The 20,020-nt window shown below is 37.3% G+C and overlaps 1 protein-coding gene and 1 long non-coding RNA gene across 2 annotated transcripts; both read left to right on the forward strand.

Annotated features, from left to right (window-relative positions):
• The first annotated feature begins 396 nt into the window (after positions 1-396).
• Positions 397-3,358, forward strand: LOC133713011 (uncharacterized). Its single transcript, XR_009847706.1, has 4 exons — positions 397-804; positions 1,645-1,714; positions 2,472-2,550; positions 3,043-3,358. It is a non-coding gene; the product is annotated as an uncharacterized LOC133713011 (long non-coding RNA).
• A 9,842-nt stretch (positions 3,359-13,200) lies between these two features.
• LOC133707738 (auxin response factor 19-like) lies at positions 13,201-19,713 on the forward strand. Its single transcript, XM_062133222.1, has 14 exons — positions 13,201-13,787; positions 14,066-14,184; positions 14,757-14,855; positions 14,953-15,009; positions 15,089-15,244; positions 15,324-15,408; positions 15,512-15,602; positions 15,789-15,953; positions 16,093-16,215; positions 16,440-16,515; positions 16,616-16,754; positions 16,890-18,766; positions 18,865-19,055; positions 19,178-19,713. The coding sequence occupies exons 1-14, from the start codon at positions 13,730-13,732 to the stop codon at positions 19,314-19,316; spliced, it is 3,375 nt and encodes a 1,124-aa protein (XP_061989206.1). The 5' UTR covers positions 13,201-13,729; the 3' UTR covers positions 19,317-19,713.
• The last annotated feature ends 307 nt before the right edge of the window (positions 19,714-20,020 follow it).

Genomic DNA, 20,020 nt, shown 5'->3' on the forward strand with positions numbered 1-20,020 from the left:
ATCAAGTAGGTATGTGGGCCCCGGAACTAGAGCAAAGCAAAGTTGCTTAATTTTCCAGTTATTAATTGATTAAAAATATCAATGAGGCGACCATGCACATGTGAGGATTATGAGGTGGGTCGGGCATGGTTGGCTAAGCTATAAGCCTATAACAATAACAGAGAAACTACTATGAACTATTGAACCTATCTGTGGCCTGTGCCTATGCTCTGCCCCATTTGCACTATTATTATTGTTAATTTTCTCTTTGTAATTATTGTAGCTTTTTCAATGAAATTAATGGCCCATAATAGTACTTTTTATCTTTTCTTTTCTAATTTTGCAATGTAATTTATTCTTCATAATTCTTTGTTTCAATACTTGTTTATTTATAAAGGAAATGATGGAAAAGGTCACATTAGAGAGTGAAATGATAAAAATGTCACCTAGTTTCCCACTTGATAAAAAGGTCCATAATGAATTGTTAATAATATTAATTTAGTCCTTATGAATAATGAGGTGATGTTAAAAAAAGTCAGTTTTTAATTTTTCTGATTCCCATTCTACCCTTAAAGCCTAATACACGTTTATAACTTTAATACACTAAACCCCAACCTCTATACCTCCGATGTCGTCCAAAACCTACGCCTCTAATGTCCTCCAAGTCTCCTTCCAAATCGAACAGCTGCCGATCACCGCAGCTCTCTCCAAGTTCTTCTTCTACGTCCTCTCTCAGAGCCTCGTCGTCGAGTTGATGTCGCGGACTTCGAGGTTCCGAAACGGCGTAGTTTCGATTACGGAAGCAGTGCGGTTTGGGTTTCGAAGGTAATTTGCTGTATCAGAGTAGAGATTTGGCTTATCGAATTAGAAATTGGGCGATTGTTCATAGCGACTTTGATTTTGGAATTGAGTTTTGGATGAAACGATTATAGGATTGTTTAAGTTATTTTCGTTAATTCTGGATTTGATCCAGAACCAGAATTATCAAACTCGTGATTTCGATCAAGAACTATCATGATTTCTCAAGTATAAATTGTAGGTTTATCTATCCACGATTTTTATTTGTGTTTAATTTTGATGGTGAATTTGATAGAAGTTTAGGAATTATGAACCATGTTAGTTTTTCTTTTCTTTAATTGATGTGCTTTCATAGAAATTGTTGTTATTCTTTTGATGGATATAAATTCTGTTGAAATTAGACGATAGATATAGTATTCCTTGATTATTTTGATTTAGTTGCTACTGGACGTTGGAAAAGAATTGGTCTGAGATACAATCAAAACAATATTGGAATGTAGAAAGTAGGGAGAATTGAATTTGAGGAAAGATGCAATAGGTATTGTAATCCTTTGTTTTTCATTTTTGTTTTTCATGTTTCTTATCGACTCTGCATTCAGTTCTGCAAAAAAAACAAGGTAGTTCTACTCATCTTTGATATCAAATTAGTGCATTCGGTATTCTTTAATAAAGGCTTTAAGTTTCTTCTGTTTCTTAGCTATATGTATAAAGCATCTTATACTATAATGAAAGTAGTTGGCTAATATTTATAATGGAAGCAAGTATATATTAATCAAATGGTTCTGGAGAAGAGTGTTCAGGATTGTCAATTTGGAAAAGAAACCAGTCTTTATGTATTTGATATGAATAATTCATCTTTGTCTTCAGAATTCAATGAAGCTGGAAGACTGGAGTGAAGCTCTAACATATTGCAGATTGACCATTGCTGTGTATCACAGTAAGTTTTTTTTTGTTTTTTTTTTTATATAGAATATTAAAATTCTTATAGTGAGGCTGAAAATGAAAAATATGTCCAATGTCTAGTTTAGTGTACGCCAAAGTTCTGTCTTCTTCAAGTTGATGCCTTCATGGTATAAGTGATATTGCATTTAGTTTTTTTTTTTTTTGGTTAATATATTGCATTTTAGTTTAAAGGTCAAATTAGTGATGTTGGTTCTTGTTGCTTCAATTGGCATCCGAAGAAACGAAACAGAAATAAATCAGTTTTGCTAAAAGAAATGTATATTTCGAATTGACCAGTGGAGATTTATGCGCTGCTTGCATATACAGTTGCATTGCTAGATAAGGGGTTGATTAATGAAACTTGCAACGGCTGGACTTGTGTTGTTAAATTCTTTGCAACAGTAGTTGTGCACTTGCCTTTGATGGAAGGTTTAGTTGATGGAAGTATGTTACGTGAAATTGTAAAATTTGGAAATGTCGTCTCTCATTGTAATATCTCTTTGGTAAGCCTCATTGTGGAATAGTAAAGGTTGGGCATGCCCAGCTGTGTTTACTATATTATGCTTCAATTCGGGGAAACAACAGTTTCCTTGTATTTGAAGGTTTAGTTGTTCAACACTAGCCTCGAGTTATTGAATGAATGCCTATGCACATTCATCCTGCTATATGCATTTTTTCAATTAGGTCAGTTCATTATATTGGAGTGGAAAGCTCCATTTATCAATTACGAGCCTATGAATTGTGTTGTGCAGACACAAATGTGCTGCAAAGAACATGGCCTATTGTGGAATCAGCCTTAGAAGAGTATGGCCTTCATGCACTCTGGATCTGGTAAATGTCATGTGAATACTATTCTGCAAATTTCAGTATATTAATTGTTAATCATTGTTAAATTTTCCCTCAATTGAGATGCACATTTTGCACTGAGCTTTTTGGATTAGTTTTCTGCAGGAGTACCTTGTCCGATATTTTGAGCTAGCTACAGTCGTGCTAGTTTGTTACTTAGCTGTAGTACCCCATATATGTATTAGCTTTAATTTCAAGTAGCTTCTGTAGTCTTGTCACTTATTAGTGTGATGGTTCAGACTCCTAGCTACATTTTCTTGACAAGTTTATCTCTACTCTTTACTGAAGGAAATTGTCCCATTACTTGGTTTTTGAGAAAACTCATCATTTCTTATTCCACCATGTAGTACACATGTATTGCTAAAATTTGCTTTGGTGAATTCAAGTGTTATATGCTATGGTCTTTGTTTGTGTTTGTGGTTAAAATTGATGATTTCCGTGGCTTTGGATAGTGATGAGACAATTGTTCATGTTTAGAGAAACCAAGACGTCCTTATGAGAAGGAACATGTGGATGTTGAGCTAAAGCTTGTTAGAGAATATGGGTTTCGGTGCAAGAGGGAGTTGTGGAGGGTCTAGTATATGCTTTGACCCGCATCCTTAATGCTGCTATGGAACTTCTTACCCTGGACAAGAAAAACTCTCGCCGTATCTTCAGACCCAGTTGTGGTTATATTTTATTTTGTTCAATGTGCTTATGGGAGGTTGTTCTAATTGGAAAAAGTGTTGTGGTTGTACTTTGACTAAAATCACTTGAAATCTTCCTGGAATCACAATAAAATCTTCTTACTAATGTTTTGAGCATACAGTTTTGTCTTACGCTAGAATTCATTGTCCAAAAAATACTTGTGAAGTTCAATTTCAAATGTGCAACACATGTCACTGATCAAGTCACTGACCATGTCACTGTCAATCCCTGACCAAGTAACTGTTAACTTCAAGTCACCAGCAAAGTCACGGATCACGTCACTATCAATCCCTCACCACATCACTGTTAACCTCAAGTCACTAGAAAAGTCACTGACTACGTTACTATTAACCTCAAGTCACTGGCCATGTCACAATCATGAACATGTCATTGTCGATGACTTGAGATAAACGATAACTTGGCCAGTAACATAGCCTGTGACATGGTCAGCAACTTTGTCAGGAATTGACATGTACTGACCATGTCACTAACCAAGTAACTGTCAGTAGCCAAGTCACTGTTAATCACATGTCACTAACTAAGTAACTGACCATGTCACTGTCAGTAGCCAAGTCACAAGTTAATCACATGTCACTAACTAAGTAACTGACCATGTCACTAACCAAGTAACTGTCAGTAGCCAAGTCATTGTTAATCACATGTCACTAACTAAGTAACTGACCATGTCACTAACCAAGTAACTGTCAGTAGCCAAGTCACTGTTAATCACATGTCACTAACTAAGTAACTGACCATGTCACTAACCAAGTAACTGTCAGTAGCCAAGTCACAAGTTAATCACATGTCACTAACTAAGTAACTGACCATGTCACTAACCAAGTAACTGTCAGTAGCCAAGTCACTGTTAATCACATGTCACTAACTAAGTAACTGACCATGTCACTAACCAAGTAACTGTCAGTAGCCAAGTCACTGTTAATCACTGTTTAATTTAATGTCAACTGCTCAGACCACAGATTTTATGAACTACTCGCAGTTCAAATCATGAAATAGGAAGGTTTTCTTTGCTTATATGTGAGAACATAATGTTTGCAGTATTACAACCAACACTCATCAATTATATCATACAGATTGCACAAAAAACTATATCATACAAATTGGTCCAAAAGAGCTCATTAATAATCATCATATATATGTTTAGGGATCACTGTAAATCTACATATTCAAGTTTGTAGGCAAAACCATATTAGCTCAAAGCAATTCAGATGTTGCAGGAGATGTGTATTTATGAATTGCCGCAGTGATCCTCTCCTCGTCTCTAGTTGGGAATGCTTCCAAGAGAACACCATCTTTATAGAAATGGAAGAGGGGGACCGTCTGGAGAACAGAACCTTGAAAAATTAACATTGCATCAAAACCCTATCCTTCTTATCATGATTCATAACCATGGAGAAAACATAACGAAATGAGAAAGAAAAACTAAAAAGAGAAAAAGGTCTTGAGTATTTTCGGAACTCTGATGACCACCACCCAATTGACAGAAATTTGTCTACAACAATTCTTAGAATCAAACCCAATATGCTTCAACCGCACCAATACAGTGCTTGAAAAACACACCCAGTAGATAACTCCAAATGTTTCATCGAAGATTAGCCACAGAGCAAACAACCATTAACTAAACTATATATATGATAAACCCTGCAGACTAAAGATTAAGTGCTTCCGTCTATAATCAAACTAGCTAAACCCCAGTTTAATTTATCTTAATTTCATTGGAATATGACAATTCTGATTCAAGACAACTACAAAACCCACAACTCCTAAAATTCTGCTAGCATTCCATATACGAATAGTCTGGTCATCACTGGCACTCATCAACTACAAAACCCACAACTCCTAAAATTTTCTGCTACTTCTACATAAACTTAACAAAAGAAACTGCATAGCTATAACAAGTACAACAAAAACTCACGAGCAAGCAGCACTAGATTGTTTCAATTATTCATGAACTTTAAAACTAAGACCATAATTCTTACTAAGTTAGATTATTATACCAAATATCAGCAATCACAAAAAGCAAGACATATCAAGTTACCCAAAAACTTATCAAAGAAGAAGATAACAAATCGATTTACCTCGAGAGGCTTCAATCTCGGTCTCAAAATCAGTAAGGGAGAAATACGAATACACATATGGATAATCAAGACAGAATGAGATTAGTGAGAATGCAGAAAATCTTTTGAAAAGAAAAGGTACATAAAAACAAAACTAATAAAGAATAGCCTATATATTGATAATCTAATTTCAACGAAATTGGGCATGCAAGGAACTACCACTAAATCCAATGTTTCATTAATCCTATAACCATTGAACAAGCACCAACAAGATAATGGGTGCCAGGAAGACCACTCCCCAAATCTCTGTTCTTTTTTGTTCAAGTTTTGCATCATTATCGTTGGCCTCAAAATCAATTTTAACAAATCAATGGCATCTAAGGATTCTATACACTAAAATACAATCTAAAGCTTCATCATTATACATATTACTCACTAACAGTAAAACCTATGTACAATGCAAAAGTCAACAAGATAGCAAATTCTAATCATACCCAGTGATATTGAATATAGCAATGCGAAGCAGGTTCCACGTCCAACATTCACATCAAACACTATAGTATTCAGACTCCAAATTCACAAAACTATTGCCAATTGCTTCATCTCAGCCATACAAAACTAAACACCTACCAATCAATCATGATAATCTAGGGTTTCTTCAACCAAAATTCAATTGAATTGGCAATCGTTCAACTACGAACAACAATTAAGATTTCTATGACCACGATATGAGCGAGATCGTTACTTACTAGAAGAAGCGAGTCCTCTAACCGGCACGGGTCTGCTTCTGAACCGGCATGATCTTCATGATTCTCTCAGGGCCAGCAGCGACACCTACCGCCGTGACCACGGTCCCCTCCACGTCAACGGCCTCAGAATCCGCGGTAGAAGCCTCCATGCTCAACAATAACGCCTCCTCCTCTTTCAGTCATGAAGTCGAGGAAGACGCCGGCTTGGATCGAACAGACGACGTCGTTTACCCAGCGGAGTGGAGTTGTTGCCTCTCGAAACTTCCAGCTTCACCATTGTTCGCCGTCGCCGCTGCCGTTGTCGTCGATGAAGGTCTCAAGGACGAAGAAGCCATCGATTTGAGAGAGAAATTTTGGTAAGGGTCGAGAGATTCGAATAAGGGTTAGACGAGCTTGGGTAACAGGAGGTGGGGAGAGAGAGAGAGAAAAGAAATGCCAGTGGCAGTTTTTGTAATTATTGTTATTTTTAGTGTTAGATTGGTAAAGGGTGACCTTAATTATCATGGAGACATTTGTGTTATCTGGATTATCATAAGACACTTCATAATGACCTCTTTTATCATTTGCCCTTATTTATATTTGTAATCACTACTAAATTATTTAAATATTGAGTAAGACAAGTATTATTTGGTTTAGTAATATATGTTTTTCATTAAAGTGAGAGGTCGTCAATCGAACTCATAAATATTGTACTAATTTTTGTAATTCTTAGCTGTTAATGTTATAAAAAAAATATAAATATTCTGTTCACTAGCAAGAAAGTTGCCCAAAATAAAAATAAAAAAAATTATTTGACAATAACATTGGTTACTTATATCACAATTGCATGCTTAGAACATAGTGTTATAAATAGTTTACCATTGATAAGTGCTGAATATATTTATATTTTATAGGTTTGTTGAAAAACGAGTCTATTGTTGTTTGAGTAGTGACTAGTGACTAGTGACTAGTGACTAGTGAGCTTTATTTGTTGAAGTGTACGAGTTTGTATCCTAACTTTCTAGGTTTCAAGGTACTGGCTCAAGAGTTTATTCTTCAATGCGTGTAGTTCTCTGACTTTTGTCACTAATCTATAAAAGTTGAATCCTTTTATTCAAAAATAATTATAATGTGATTTCTATATAATTACCTTTAGATGATGATCTTAAACATAGACAATTCCAACTTATCGGATAGAGTAGGAAATGTGAAAGTAATCAGATAAAGAAGTTTTGATTAAAGCCTCTCCATCTCTTTAAAATGAGTAAAATTTTGCGTAGAATAATGTAAATGAAAGATTACCACATCATGTAATAACTTTTTTTTTTTTTTATCAGTATCGTACTTGCAATATGTTATAGCAAATTGTTAATGGTTAGTGGGAGCCATTCTAATGAGGATCACTTTAATAAGAACTAGTTGAGGATTTTCTAATCAATGGTTTTGGTGACCTATTTTTCAATTACATTACGGCAAATCAATCGTTAGATGTTTATGTATGCATGAGTAGATTACTTCTGAAAATTTTCTTCCAAATTATTAATCGTTAAGGTATTGAACTAGATCAAATCAATGGACGAACCAAATCTGTAAAACATGAACCGTTCAAGTTCATAATTAATAAATCACGATTATAAGTGTCTTAACTATTTTCAATTTGGATAAAAAATTGCATAAATGATCTACACATGAATAGCTAAACATCTAACGGTTGAATTGCGATATGTGATCGAACAGTGAGTCTCACAAAAAAATCCTCAACTAGTCTTCATTTTAATGTTCCTCATTAGAAAGGTTCCCAATTATTAGTTAACTAAAGATGGAAGAAATGAAGGGTTCCCAATTATTAATTATCTAAAGGCTAGTGGAGGTGCGCCTCCTTGATTGTTACCGATCTGTTTAGGCGGAGGATACGAGAAAGGGTGGAGCGGCGGAGGGGTGCAGGTGTTCGGTGGGGAGGATCTCGGATTCTAAGGCAGGATATCGTGGTTGTTTCCCCTATGGTGGGGTTGAGGAAAGCTGATGGAGGTCTTGGTGATCGATCTTGTCTTAGGTCTGGTTTCCATTTGAGATCAGGTTCCAAGGAGATCCGGTCGGCGAAGTCAGTTAGCGGCCAAGTAAGGCACGTGATCCGCTGGAGGTTGAGGTGCAGTTCCGACAGCAATGGTGGGCCAACTCTGACCCGCGCAGCAAATTGGATGGGTTTATGGGCTTACCCTAGGCTGTTGGGCCTTTTATGGTGGGTTAAGTTTTTATTTTCTTTATGGATTAAGTATTTTACCTTCTATTTCTGTTATATTGTTACTTTAATTAGACGTAACTTTATGTAGGTAATAAGTCCCTACCGTGTTGAGGTAGGGCAACGTAGATTCTATCCCAGACCGCACACCTTGTGTGTCTTGTTTGCCATAGTTAGATGACGAGTTCCCAAATAGTCGCAACCTCCTAGTGGCATGATGAAACTAAGTGTCACTGGACGCATTTTCCGGTTGCAACATAGTGAGAAAGCTAATCTTATTAATATATTATGGCTTCGAATAAGCATTTACTTTCTAGTATGTCATCACCTCTGTAAAACAAATGAAGTAGTCAGAAGTGCGCTTTTCACTAATTGGTGTATGGTAGAATGCATACTTTTTATTAAGACTCTCGTTATTATTTTGAGACATTCTCCTGTGCTTATTGTAGTTTGGGGTTCAGATCTCATGTCCTCCCATGTATTCAGCAGTTTCATTAATGATCAAGACTTAAGGCCAGTCGTATTGACCCTCTTTCTTTTAAAAAAAAAATAAAAAAAAGAATGGGCGAATAGATGTGTAAAACTATATGCCCCCTACATAAATAGTGATGTGAATTGTATGACCGTTTATTATGGCCTTTATACATTTCCGAATTCATGATCCACAGGCACATGGCCCATTTTCTAGTATGTGCACCTAGAGTGGATAATGCATCCTACTAGTTTACTAAAGCCACATAATTCTTAAAATCGATTTGAGTCTTGTACAAAATCATAGTTGAAGTTTCAATATTGTTCTAAACTTATTTGAGAAATTTTATTAACACGTCCTTAATTTCTTAATACACAACCTTCAATTCTTTTTTTTCCATTTTTTCCCAAATTATTCCTCTTTTGCCCTCCCATACTTCTTCCTCTTCTTTCTTCTCTACAGCCTCTACCCCGCACACTTTTTTATCTTCGCCTCTCCCTTCTCCCTCCATCCATCTATTGTCTCTCTACTCCCTCCAAGCTTCTCTCTTCTTTCTTGTTGTACCACACCCCAGTACACAAGACCACCTAAATTTGGACTCATATTAGCAAGTGGATTGATACATACAATTATCATGCATACGCCCACAAATTAAAGAGAAATGGTAGTGATGAACCAAATTATGAAGGCCATAGCCATAGCCATTTCAAAGATGCAAAGAATGGTTATGGGTGACATGCCTTCTCAATATGATGATGAAGAAAAGAAAAATGCTAACAGTACAGAAACTGTAAGTTGATGAAGGTATTTGGATAGGCATGGGAGACCCAGAAGGAATAGGAAGACATACTGTAAAAAGTTTGGTCTTCTATAACATCTTGCCGTTGAGTAGGTGAGAATATGAGAATTGGAAGATTACTATTTTTATTCTTGTTAAGTTGAGAAGAGGGTTATAAAAGGAACTTGAAATTTTACAAAAATGGAGGATGTAGTATACAAACCATGTATATCTAAATTGTAACTTTTTTTAGTGAGAGATTCAAAAATTAGTGAATAAGTTATAAATTAGAGGGAACTCATCATTTTGATAATTCTATGAGATTTGACATTTAACTTGAGAATTTTAAGACGACAACCAATTATTTAAATGTTAATGATGACAAGAACAATAAAGCACGAGGAAAAACATATACAAATTCCTTTTTATTTTTTTCATTATGCTCGGAATAGAAGATGGGAAAGTCAACAAAATGGTTAATAAGACATAAAGCATACATGGTTTTAGGCCTCATCAAAAAGCCCGCGGATCAAGTGGGCCGATGGAGGCCCGCCGGCCCTGAGGGCTAAAAGCCCGGCCCGGCCCGTTCAAAAGCCCGCAAAAGCCCGCCTCGGATGGGTAGTGGGCCGGCCCGCAAAAAGCCCGCAAAAGCCCGGCCCGTAAAAGCCCGCTAGGCCCGGCCCGTAAAAGCCCGTAAAATATTTTATATATATATATATACACACACACATATAGATATATATTTGTGTGTGTTTATATATAAATATATATGTGTGTGTGTGTGTGTGTGTTATATATAGATATATCTATATATGTGTGTGTGTTTATAAATATATATATATATATATATATATATATATAGATATATATTTGTGTGTGTTTATATATATATATATGTGTGTGTGTGTGTGTGTGTGTGTTATATATAGATATATCTATATATGTGTGTGTGTTTATAAATATATATATATATATATATATATAGATATATATTTGTGTGTGTGTTTATATAGATATATATATATATATATATATATATATATATATATATATATATATATATATATATATATAATATGTGTGTGTTTATATATATATATATAGAGATATAGAGATATATAGATATATATATATATATATATATATATATATATATATATATATATCAATATATCATGTATGTGTGTGTGTGTTTATATATATATAGAGATATATATATATATATATATATGTGTGTGTGTGTGTGTGTGGAAGTTCTTATACTTCTATATAAAATATGTGCATATATATATATATATATATATATTCTAAATATCGGTTGACCAATTCGATTGGATTCGAAAATATGGTGAAATTGGCTAAATTTTTTACCACACTCATAATTTATTGTAATAAACTCATCCAACGGTCGGTTTTTCCATTTTTTTTGAATTGATAGGGGTTGCTCTTAGGAGTGTATGATATATAAATATAGGTTTATAAGAGTAACTACGTTTGACCTAGTTGATCGAATTCGAAACGATAACCAAATTTGCTAGATTTTTTACAACCACCATAAAATATTACAATCTCTCAATCGAGCGGTTGGTTTCTCCAAATTCATCTTCCACTTCATGGTTGTTTTAGAATGGACCTCAACAATTTAAATGCAATGTATAAGTCATACAACTTTAGGAGAAAATTGGTATAGGCCAATGTGTTTGTAATTAAAATTAATTTTTTTTATCTTATGTCCATGCACATCCATCGATGGAATATATACAAACGTGATGTGAAAAAATAAGCACGTTTCGCGGTTGTCACGCCATCGGTCAACCAATAAAACATATAAGTGACTACGGTTGACCAATCCGATCGAATTCGAAAATATGGTGAAATTGGCTAAATTTTTTATCACACTCATAATTTATTGTAATAAACTCATCCAACGGTCGGTTTTTTCATTTTCTTTGAATTGATAGGGGTTGCTCTTTGGAGTGTATGATATATAAATATAGGTTTATAAGAGTAACTACGTTTGACCTAGTTGATCGAATTCGAAACGATAACCAAATTGGCTAGATTTTTTACAACCACCATAAAATATTACAATCTCTCAATCGAGCGGTTGGTTTCTCCAAATTCATCTTCCACTTCACAGTTGTTTTAGAATGGACCTCAACAATTTAAATGCAATGTATAAGTCATACAACTTTAGGAGACAAATTAGTATAGGCCAACGTATTTGTAATTAAAAATTGAAATTTTTATCTTATGTCCACACACATCCATCGATGAAATATTTACAAACGTGATGTAAAAAAATAAACAAGTTTTGCGTTCATCACGCCATCGGTCAACCAAGAAAACATGCAAGTGACTACAGTTGACCAACCCGATCGGGTTTGAAACTATGGTGAAATTGACTAAATTTTTAACCACACTCTTATTTTATTGTAATAATCACATCCAACGGTCAGTTTTCTCATTTTCTTTGAATTGCTATATGTTGCTCTTTGGAGTGTATGATGTATAAATATAGATTTATAAAAAATTAGTGCCTTTAAAAATTTATTTATCAATAAATTAGTATCTATATATAAATAAAGATTTTTTTTTGGTACAACATAGAATTATAGATATGTTATCTTTGATTGTATTTGATCATTATCCAATGAATTTCCAAAGCTTGATTAAAAAAAAAATATTTGTGTCTTTAAATATTTATTTATACATAAAGCCCGCAAGGCCCGGCCCAAAAAAAGCCCGCAAGACCAAGCCCGGCCCGGCCCGAAAAAGCCCGCAAAGCCCGCTTTATATGGACGGGCTTGGATCCGTCTATTTTTAATAAAGCCCGGCCCGGCCCGGCCCGCTATTATTTAAAAATATAGCAAGGCCCGGCCCGGCCCGGCCCGTTGACGACCCCTACATGGTTTTTAGCCAATGACGAATAATCATATATTGCATTACTTATACTCTTATAGTGCCCATAGTGGGTTGGTTGATAATTGTGAAGGGCCGAGCACAATTTCAGGAACAAATACATGATTGCAACAACAAATTCATATTTAACTATGGTTATTATTTTTTATTTTTTTAGAACTCAGTCATTATTTCTATCAAACACTCTTTTGATCAGTCCACAAAACCAAAACAAAACAAACACCTAGCTCATGCAAAACCTCCTACAGTTTGCATGCCACTTCTCGAAACTTTAAAGCACAATGTCATATTCACCACACGGACCACCCAGATTGCATTCGAATGAATGTAGCAATGCCCACAAAGATGCAACAAAAAAAAAAAACCACATTCAAGTTGACAAATGCGCGCTACCGAAGAGAAATGCCTGACTAGGAAAAACGGGTAACCTCGTCGCTGATGGAGCGATGAAAATCCTCCGGTCACCGCTTGTTACTTTTGAAGTTTCCGTCTGCAATTAACTTTAGCTTTCAGTCTCTAGAGAAGGGAAAAAAAAACAAAAACAAAAACATTGCTTCTAAAATTAAATTTAGATGAACAACTGTTTTATATTTTTAGAAGAAATTCAAGAACAACTGTTCATTAAAGCATTATTGAAAAATTTAAAATGAAGTAACCATGGTTAACCAAAAATCAAGAACAAACCCCCAACCCGGGGTCAACTAAGAGCCAAAGCCCATTAGTCAGTGCCATTTTCAAGGACAGGTAGAGAGAGAGAGAGAGAGAGAGAGAAGCACAAACAAAAAACGAAAAATTGTTTATTTTTGATGTAGAGAGAAAGTGAAAAGGGAGCATTGGGAGGGAAGGAGAGAGAGAGAGAGAGAAGAGAAAGGAAAAATGTCTGGGCTGTGTAGGGGAAGATAGGGGGCAAAGCTTCAGCATTTGGTCGCTCTTAATCTCAGCACACCCTCCTTTTTTGTTGCTTCCTTGTTCCCTCCTTTTTCGTCGCCGTTTTCACTCTTCCCCTCGCCGGAAAAAAGCTTCTACCTTTCCCGGAAAAGTCTCCCCCTTTTTTCACTTTTCCAGATTTTCTTTTTTCCGGGTCTTTTGATACTCTTTGCTGAGCTGATCTGAGCTCAGCTCAGACTACTTGATTTGATCTGAGCACGACCCCGGAAGCTGAGAAGAGCTCCGATTTCAGTTTTTCCGGCAAGATGAGCAAGTGAGATTTTAGTGCTGTGTTTAATTATTCCGTCAATAAAATCCAACTCGCCGGAGGAAGTAATGAAGCAGCCGGCGAACGGAGGTTCGTCCGGCGCCGCCGCACTCAATTCCGGCGAAGGTCAGCGCTTTCTCTCTCTACAAATTCATATTTACTCCTTTCTCTCTCTAGAAACGCCGTGGACGGATCTAGTCTTTTGGATTTTTGTGTCTTTCTTGCACCGTCTTGAGTTCGTTACAAAGTTTTTGTACGGACTCTCTTAACTGTCTCCTGATTATCTCGAGATTCCAGATTCTCTCAATTCTCTTTTTCTTTCCGTTTTCCCGGGAAACACGACAGAAAATTCCGGGATGGGGATTTTGTTTCTTGTGACGAATGGATGGTTGACACGTGTGCAGGTGGAGAGAATGTGAAGATCATAAACCCGGAGCTATGGCAGGCTTGCGCCGGGCCGCTTGTGAACTTGCCGCCGGCCGGGACCCACGTGGTGTACTTCCCTCAAGGCCACAGCGAACAGGTGGGCTTTGTGCTTATCGGTTCGAGCTGTCAAAGTATAGTTTGCCTTTTGTATGAAACTATGAATTGAATTCTGGTTTTAATGCTGCTATGATATGGAGCTCATTTAGTATATGCCTCAGCTGCTTTTAATAGCAACTCCTTGATGAGCTTCGATTTCGAAAGGCTTGGTATACTTTAGGCAACTTTTGGTTTTTCTTATTACTATGATTGGTATGTTATCGTTTTTAAATCCATTGTCGTGTGGAAGTAGTTTTTGCCTCAAGAAGTAGTAGTCTGGTTCATTGACTGTGAAGTGTGAATGATTTAAAGCTTAGCAAAAAGAGGAAAGGTATTCAGTTCAGTGTGGGCTCATTGTTTCTGTGCGGTTTGTGTTGCTACTATTTTAGTGGTAACCGAGTAATTAGGGTAGTTGTGTTTGTTAGTGGAAAGTTTTGTGACCTTTTTATTCTTTTAGCATTAGTGGTGGGATTTGGGAAAAGTTAAGAATTAGCTTTTAGCTATCGAACATTATTAGAGGTAATTTCTTGTGTTAATTAGTCAAAGTTCTAATAGTGAGATGTTTGATTTCAGGTTGCTGCTTCTATGAAAAAGGATGTTGATGCTCAAATTCCAAACTATCCAAATCTTCCCTCCAAGCTGCTATGTCTCCTTCACAATGTCACCTTGCATGTAGGGCTGGCTATCTAAGTTCAAGTATCACCATATACATATATTTTTGTTCTTGATCATTCTTAATTAATTTTTGCACTCATGTTTGATCTTCTAGGCGGACCCCGAAACGGACGAAGTTTATGCTCAGATGACACTTCAACCTGTACCCTCAGTAAGTACTGTGTTCAAATTGAGTAGAAAGTTAGTTTAAAACTCATGAAAGCTGAATGTATCAAATTCCTGGTCTGCAGTTTGACAAGGACGCATTATTGAGATCAGATCTTGCCCTGAAGTCCAATAAGCCCCAACCGGAGTTTTTCTGTAAAACATTGACTGCCAGTGATACAAGCACTCATGGAGGTTTCTCTGTTCCCCGCCGTGCAGCGGAGAAGATTTTTCCTCCTCTTGTAAGCAGTCTTACCTTATTTCTACGGTTTGCTACACTAAATACAAAGTTTAATATTGTTCCTGCTTATATGCACATAGGATTTCAACATGCAACCACCTGCTCAAGAACTCGCCGCCAGGGATTTGCATGATACTGTTTGGACCTTCCGTCATATCTATCGTGGTAGGTTCTCATTTAACCACTGGAAGGTGACATACGATAGAGTGCCATTGTCATCTTATTTCTAACCATCTGCTGTCACTCCTCCTTACTTTGCCTTGTCCAGGACAACCAAAACGCCACTTGCTTACGACAGGATGGAGCCTTTTTGTTAGTGGGAAGAGGCTTTTTGCTGGTGATGCTGTCTTGTTCATTAGGTAATCACAACAAATTGAAAATCCTGGCAGTTCCCATTCAAAAAATTAATTTGGTCAAAAAAATATTTTTGTGGTAAAAGCTTCATTTCAATTGATATATATGCTTTTGTTTACTTCCTTGTTTTAAACTCCAAAATTTTGGAATTGCATAGACAACTTCTGATAATTTCAACTTTCCATGACCAGGGATGAAAAGCAGCAGCTTCTCTTGGGCATTAGACGTGCTAACAGGCAACCAACCAACCTATCATCATCAGTTTTGTCAAGTGACAGTATGCATATTGGGATTTTGGCTGCTGCAGCTCATGCTGCTGCGAACAATAGCCCCTTCACGGTGTTCTACAATCCTAGGTTAGCATCTTTTGTTTTATTTATTTTTTTCCAGAGCATCATTCATTTCTTTATTCTATGACTATAGAATCCATTGTGGGAGTCAATTTAAATGAATTTATTCTAAAGTTGTAAAGTGATTATTCTTTTCTATGTGCAGGGCTAGTCCATCAGAATTTGTTATCCCTTTGGCTAAGTACTACAAGGCAGTTTGTGCGAACCAACTATCATTGGGCATGCGCTTTCGTATGATGTTTGAAACTGAAGAGTCAGGAACAAGAAGGTAGTTGTAGACCAGTATTGCAGTCTAAGCTCTATGTAGGACATCAGTAATGCTAGTTGTTTACTTCACTATCTAGAAGTGCTGACGTTTATAACATAGAAAAATGATTCTGATAATCAATGATCTAGCACCTTATATAAGTTGTAGGTTCAGTTTCTTTAGTTTTGACAAATAAAATCTGATGGTAATTTTGAAATTGAAAATGACAAGCTTTCATTCTGCAGGTACATGGGTACAATTACAGGAATTAGTGATCTTGATCCTGTGAGATGGAAGAACTCACAATGGCGTAATTTGCAGGTAAATGATTGCTCTCTCTCTCTCTCTCTCTCTCTCTCTCTCTCTCTCTGTGCTTCTAGCAGTAAGGTAAAGTAATAGCTATTCGGATATTTTTGAGTAGGTTGGTTGGGACGAGTCAACTGCTGGGGAAAGGCGTAATCGGGTATCAATCTGGGAAATTGAGCCTGTTACTGCTCCATTTTTCATCTGTCCCCCACCATTCTTCAGGTCAAAGCGGCCTAGGCAACCAGGAATACCAGGTAAAGGATGTTTGGAGAGCCATAAATTATATCCTCCTCTTAAGCTAGCTTGGAAACTTCATGTGAAATTTGATTCACCGCATTGTAAATTTGAATTCTGGTGACATCCGATTAACCTTGATTTGCCTTCTGCAGATGATGAATCCTCTGATCTAGATAACCTTTTTAAAAGGACAATGCCTTGGCTTGGTGATGATATGTGCATGAAGGATCCCCAGGTGCTACCTGGTCTAAGCTTAGTCCAGTGGATGAACATGCAGCAAAATTCTTCTGTGGCTAGCTCCATGCAGCCAAATTATATGCACCCTTCATTTTCTGGTTCTGTTATGCAAAACCTTGCTGGTGTGGATCTTTCTCGGCAGATGGGCTTGTCAGCGCCTCAAATACCTCAGCCGAATAATCTACAGTTCAATGCTCAGAGGTTACCTCAGCAAGTGCAACAGCTTGACCAACAACCAAAGATGCAGTCCACTGTGAACCCATTAGCATCCATGGTACAACGACAGCAACAGTTGGGTGAGATGACACAAGTACCCAGGCAAAATTTGGTTAATCAAAGTATACCGTCCAGCCAAGCTCAGTCCCCGCTTCTGCAACCTCAGTCCCTTGCCCAAGCTAACAGTATTCTTCAGCAGCAATCATCTACTCAAAATCAACTTCAAAGAAACCTTCCTCAGAACTTGCAGCAGCACCAACAACAACAACAGCAACAACATCAACAGCAGCAGCAGCATCAACAACAAAATGTGGGTCAAAATCAACAGCAAAATTTTATTCAGACTCCACAGCCTGATCAATTGAACCAACAGTTGCACCATCTTTCTGATAATCAGCTTCAACTTCAACTATTACAGAAGCTTCAGCAGCACCAGCAATCATACTTCGCACAGCAGGCACTGCAACAACAGCCTACTCAACTTCTCCAGCTCCAGGATCAGCAGAGGCATCTGTTAGATGCGTCTCAGAGCTTCCCGAGGCCCTCAACTCCTAGCCAAATGCAAGATATGCCTCTATCAGCACCAACCTCACATCCTCAGTCAAGAGCTATGCCACAGCAGATGACTGTTAATAATATTAGCCAACCTAATGGTCGGTTCTTGCATCCACAGCCGCAGCCAAAGCTTCAACAGCAGCAATCTGGTACTGAAATGTCCGGGCATATGGGACTTCCTCCAACTGGAACAACCAATCAGCTCTCTAGAGCTGGTAGCGGTATTATGGCAGGAGTTGCAGGAGCAGGGCAGTCCGGGTTAACAGATGAGGTTCCATCATGTTCCACTTCACCCTCCACAAACAACTGTCCAACAGTAATTCAACCATTGACGAACAACAGGGGCCATCGAAACTCATTAACTGGGGAGGACATGGCTCAGTCTGCCAACATGGTTATAAGCTCAAGTGCCTTGGAAACAATGCCATCTAATGGTAACTTAGTGAAAGGGTTTCAGCATAAGTCTGAAGTCAAGCCTTCAGTGAACATCACTACGAATCAAAGTCAAGGGATGCTTAACCCACAAATGTACCTGAATGGTGCAGCTGCCCAAACAGATTACTTGGACACTTCATCTTCAACAACTTCAGCGGGCCTCTCTCAGAATGATGTCCATTTACAGCACAATAATACCCCGTTGACTTTCAATCCACAGTCAATGTTGTTCAGAGAACCTAGTCAAGAAGTGGAAGTCCAGGTCGATCAGAGAAACAATGTTTCATATGGTTCTAACATTGATAGCCAATTGGGAATACCCTTGAGTTCTGATCCCTTGTTGGAAAAGGGCATGGTGGGGATAGGAAAGGATTTTACAAATAATCTCTCTTCAGGCATGCTTGGCAACTTTGAAAATTCAAAAGATGCTCAGCAGGAGCTTTCTTCTTCAATGGTTTCCCAGTCCTTTGGAGTTCCAGATATGACATTTCAGTCAATTGACTCCACTATAAATGACAGCAGTTTTCTGGACGGTGCCCCATGGGCACCAGCAGCACAATTTCAGCGGCTGCGGACATACACCAAGGTTGGATGTTTCAGATATAAATTAAAGCAAATCCATTTCATGCTAGTTTTCATATCATTTATCTTTGGCCCTAACTTGTGGTTAATATTTTTGTAAAGGTATACAAACGTGGAGCTGTTGGGAGATCTATAGATATTACACGCTATTCTGGTTATGATGAGCTCAAACATGATCTGGCTCGTCGGTTTGGCATAGAAGGACAGCTAGAGGACCGAGGGAGAGTAGGTTGGAAACTAGTTTATGTAGATCATGAGAATGATGTTCTGCTAGTTGGAGATGACCCTTGGGAGTAAGTATCAGTCCCATTTCCAGTTACATCTATGAATTATCTCTCTGTTTTGCATAATCTTGTTCCTTGTGCATTTTCTATTGTGCAACTAGTCTCTTAATAGTTGGCTACTGGTATTCCAGGGAGTTTGTGAACTGTGTTCGGTGCATCAAGATTCTGTCCCCACAAGAAGTCCAGCAGATGAGCTTGGATGGAGATTTTGGGGGCAACGCAGTGCGTCCAAATCAAGCTTGCAGCAGCTCGGACGGTGGAAATGCCTAGTATGGTGTACCAAAATGCTGACAATTTTTTCTTCCTCGTAGGACTAAAATGTTACGAGGACTATCCTTCATAGTGATCAGCATCGCATAAGACCAAAATTTGGTCTTTCTGGTCACTCGCCACTTGCCACTTGCCACTTGCCACTTGCTAGAGCATGCTAAGTTAAGAAGTGATCTATGATATTTAGAGTGGCTTCTAACTTTTTGGCACAGCTCTAACATAAGCACTGGAATGAAGCTGAAGTTCTTGAACGTAGTATCCATATATAAGATTTCTTGATGTTCTAGTAGATTCTGATCAGGGGGACGGCCGATTTCTCGGCTACTGAAGAACCTGTTATGGTATACTTGTATTTGTTGATACCATAATGCTGTTGTAAAATCAGTATTAAAGTTCATTAGCCTTTGATTTTTTTTTTTTTCCTCGATTGGAATTGTCCAATTGAAGTACGTTGTAAAAAGCAGTAGCACGAAACTTTTTATTGCGCAATTTCAAGTGTAAATGTGTAGAGCTCAAGAATGAAAGTGGTTGTATGAGTTTGGAAAGTTATCGAGCTAATAAATTGTATACACAATGAAGATTAAAGTCACCAATACTCTCTATATAAGCATTATTTCATATCAGAACCAGCAGCGAGATCTGGGTGTTCTCACCTGACTCTTCAATGTATCTGTTGAACAAAGGTCACAATGACCAGAAAATAA

Source organism: Rosa rugosa, chromosome 5 (assembly GCF_958449725.1).
Source record: "Rosa rugosa chromosome 5, drRosRugo1.1, whole genome shotgun sequence".
In the NCBI taxonomy this organism is placed as follows: domain Eukaryota; kingdom Viridiplantae; phylum Streptophyta; class Magnoliopsida; order Rosales; family Rosaceae; genus Rosa; species Rosa rugosa.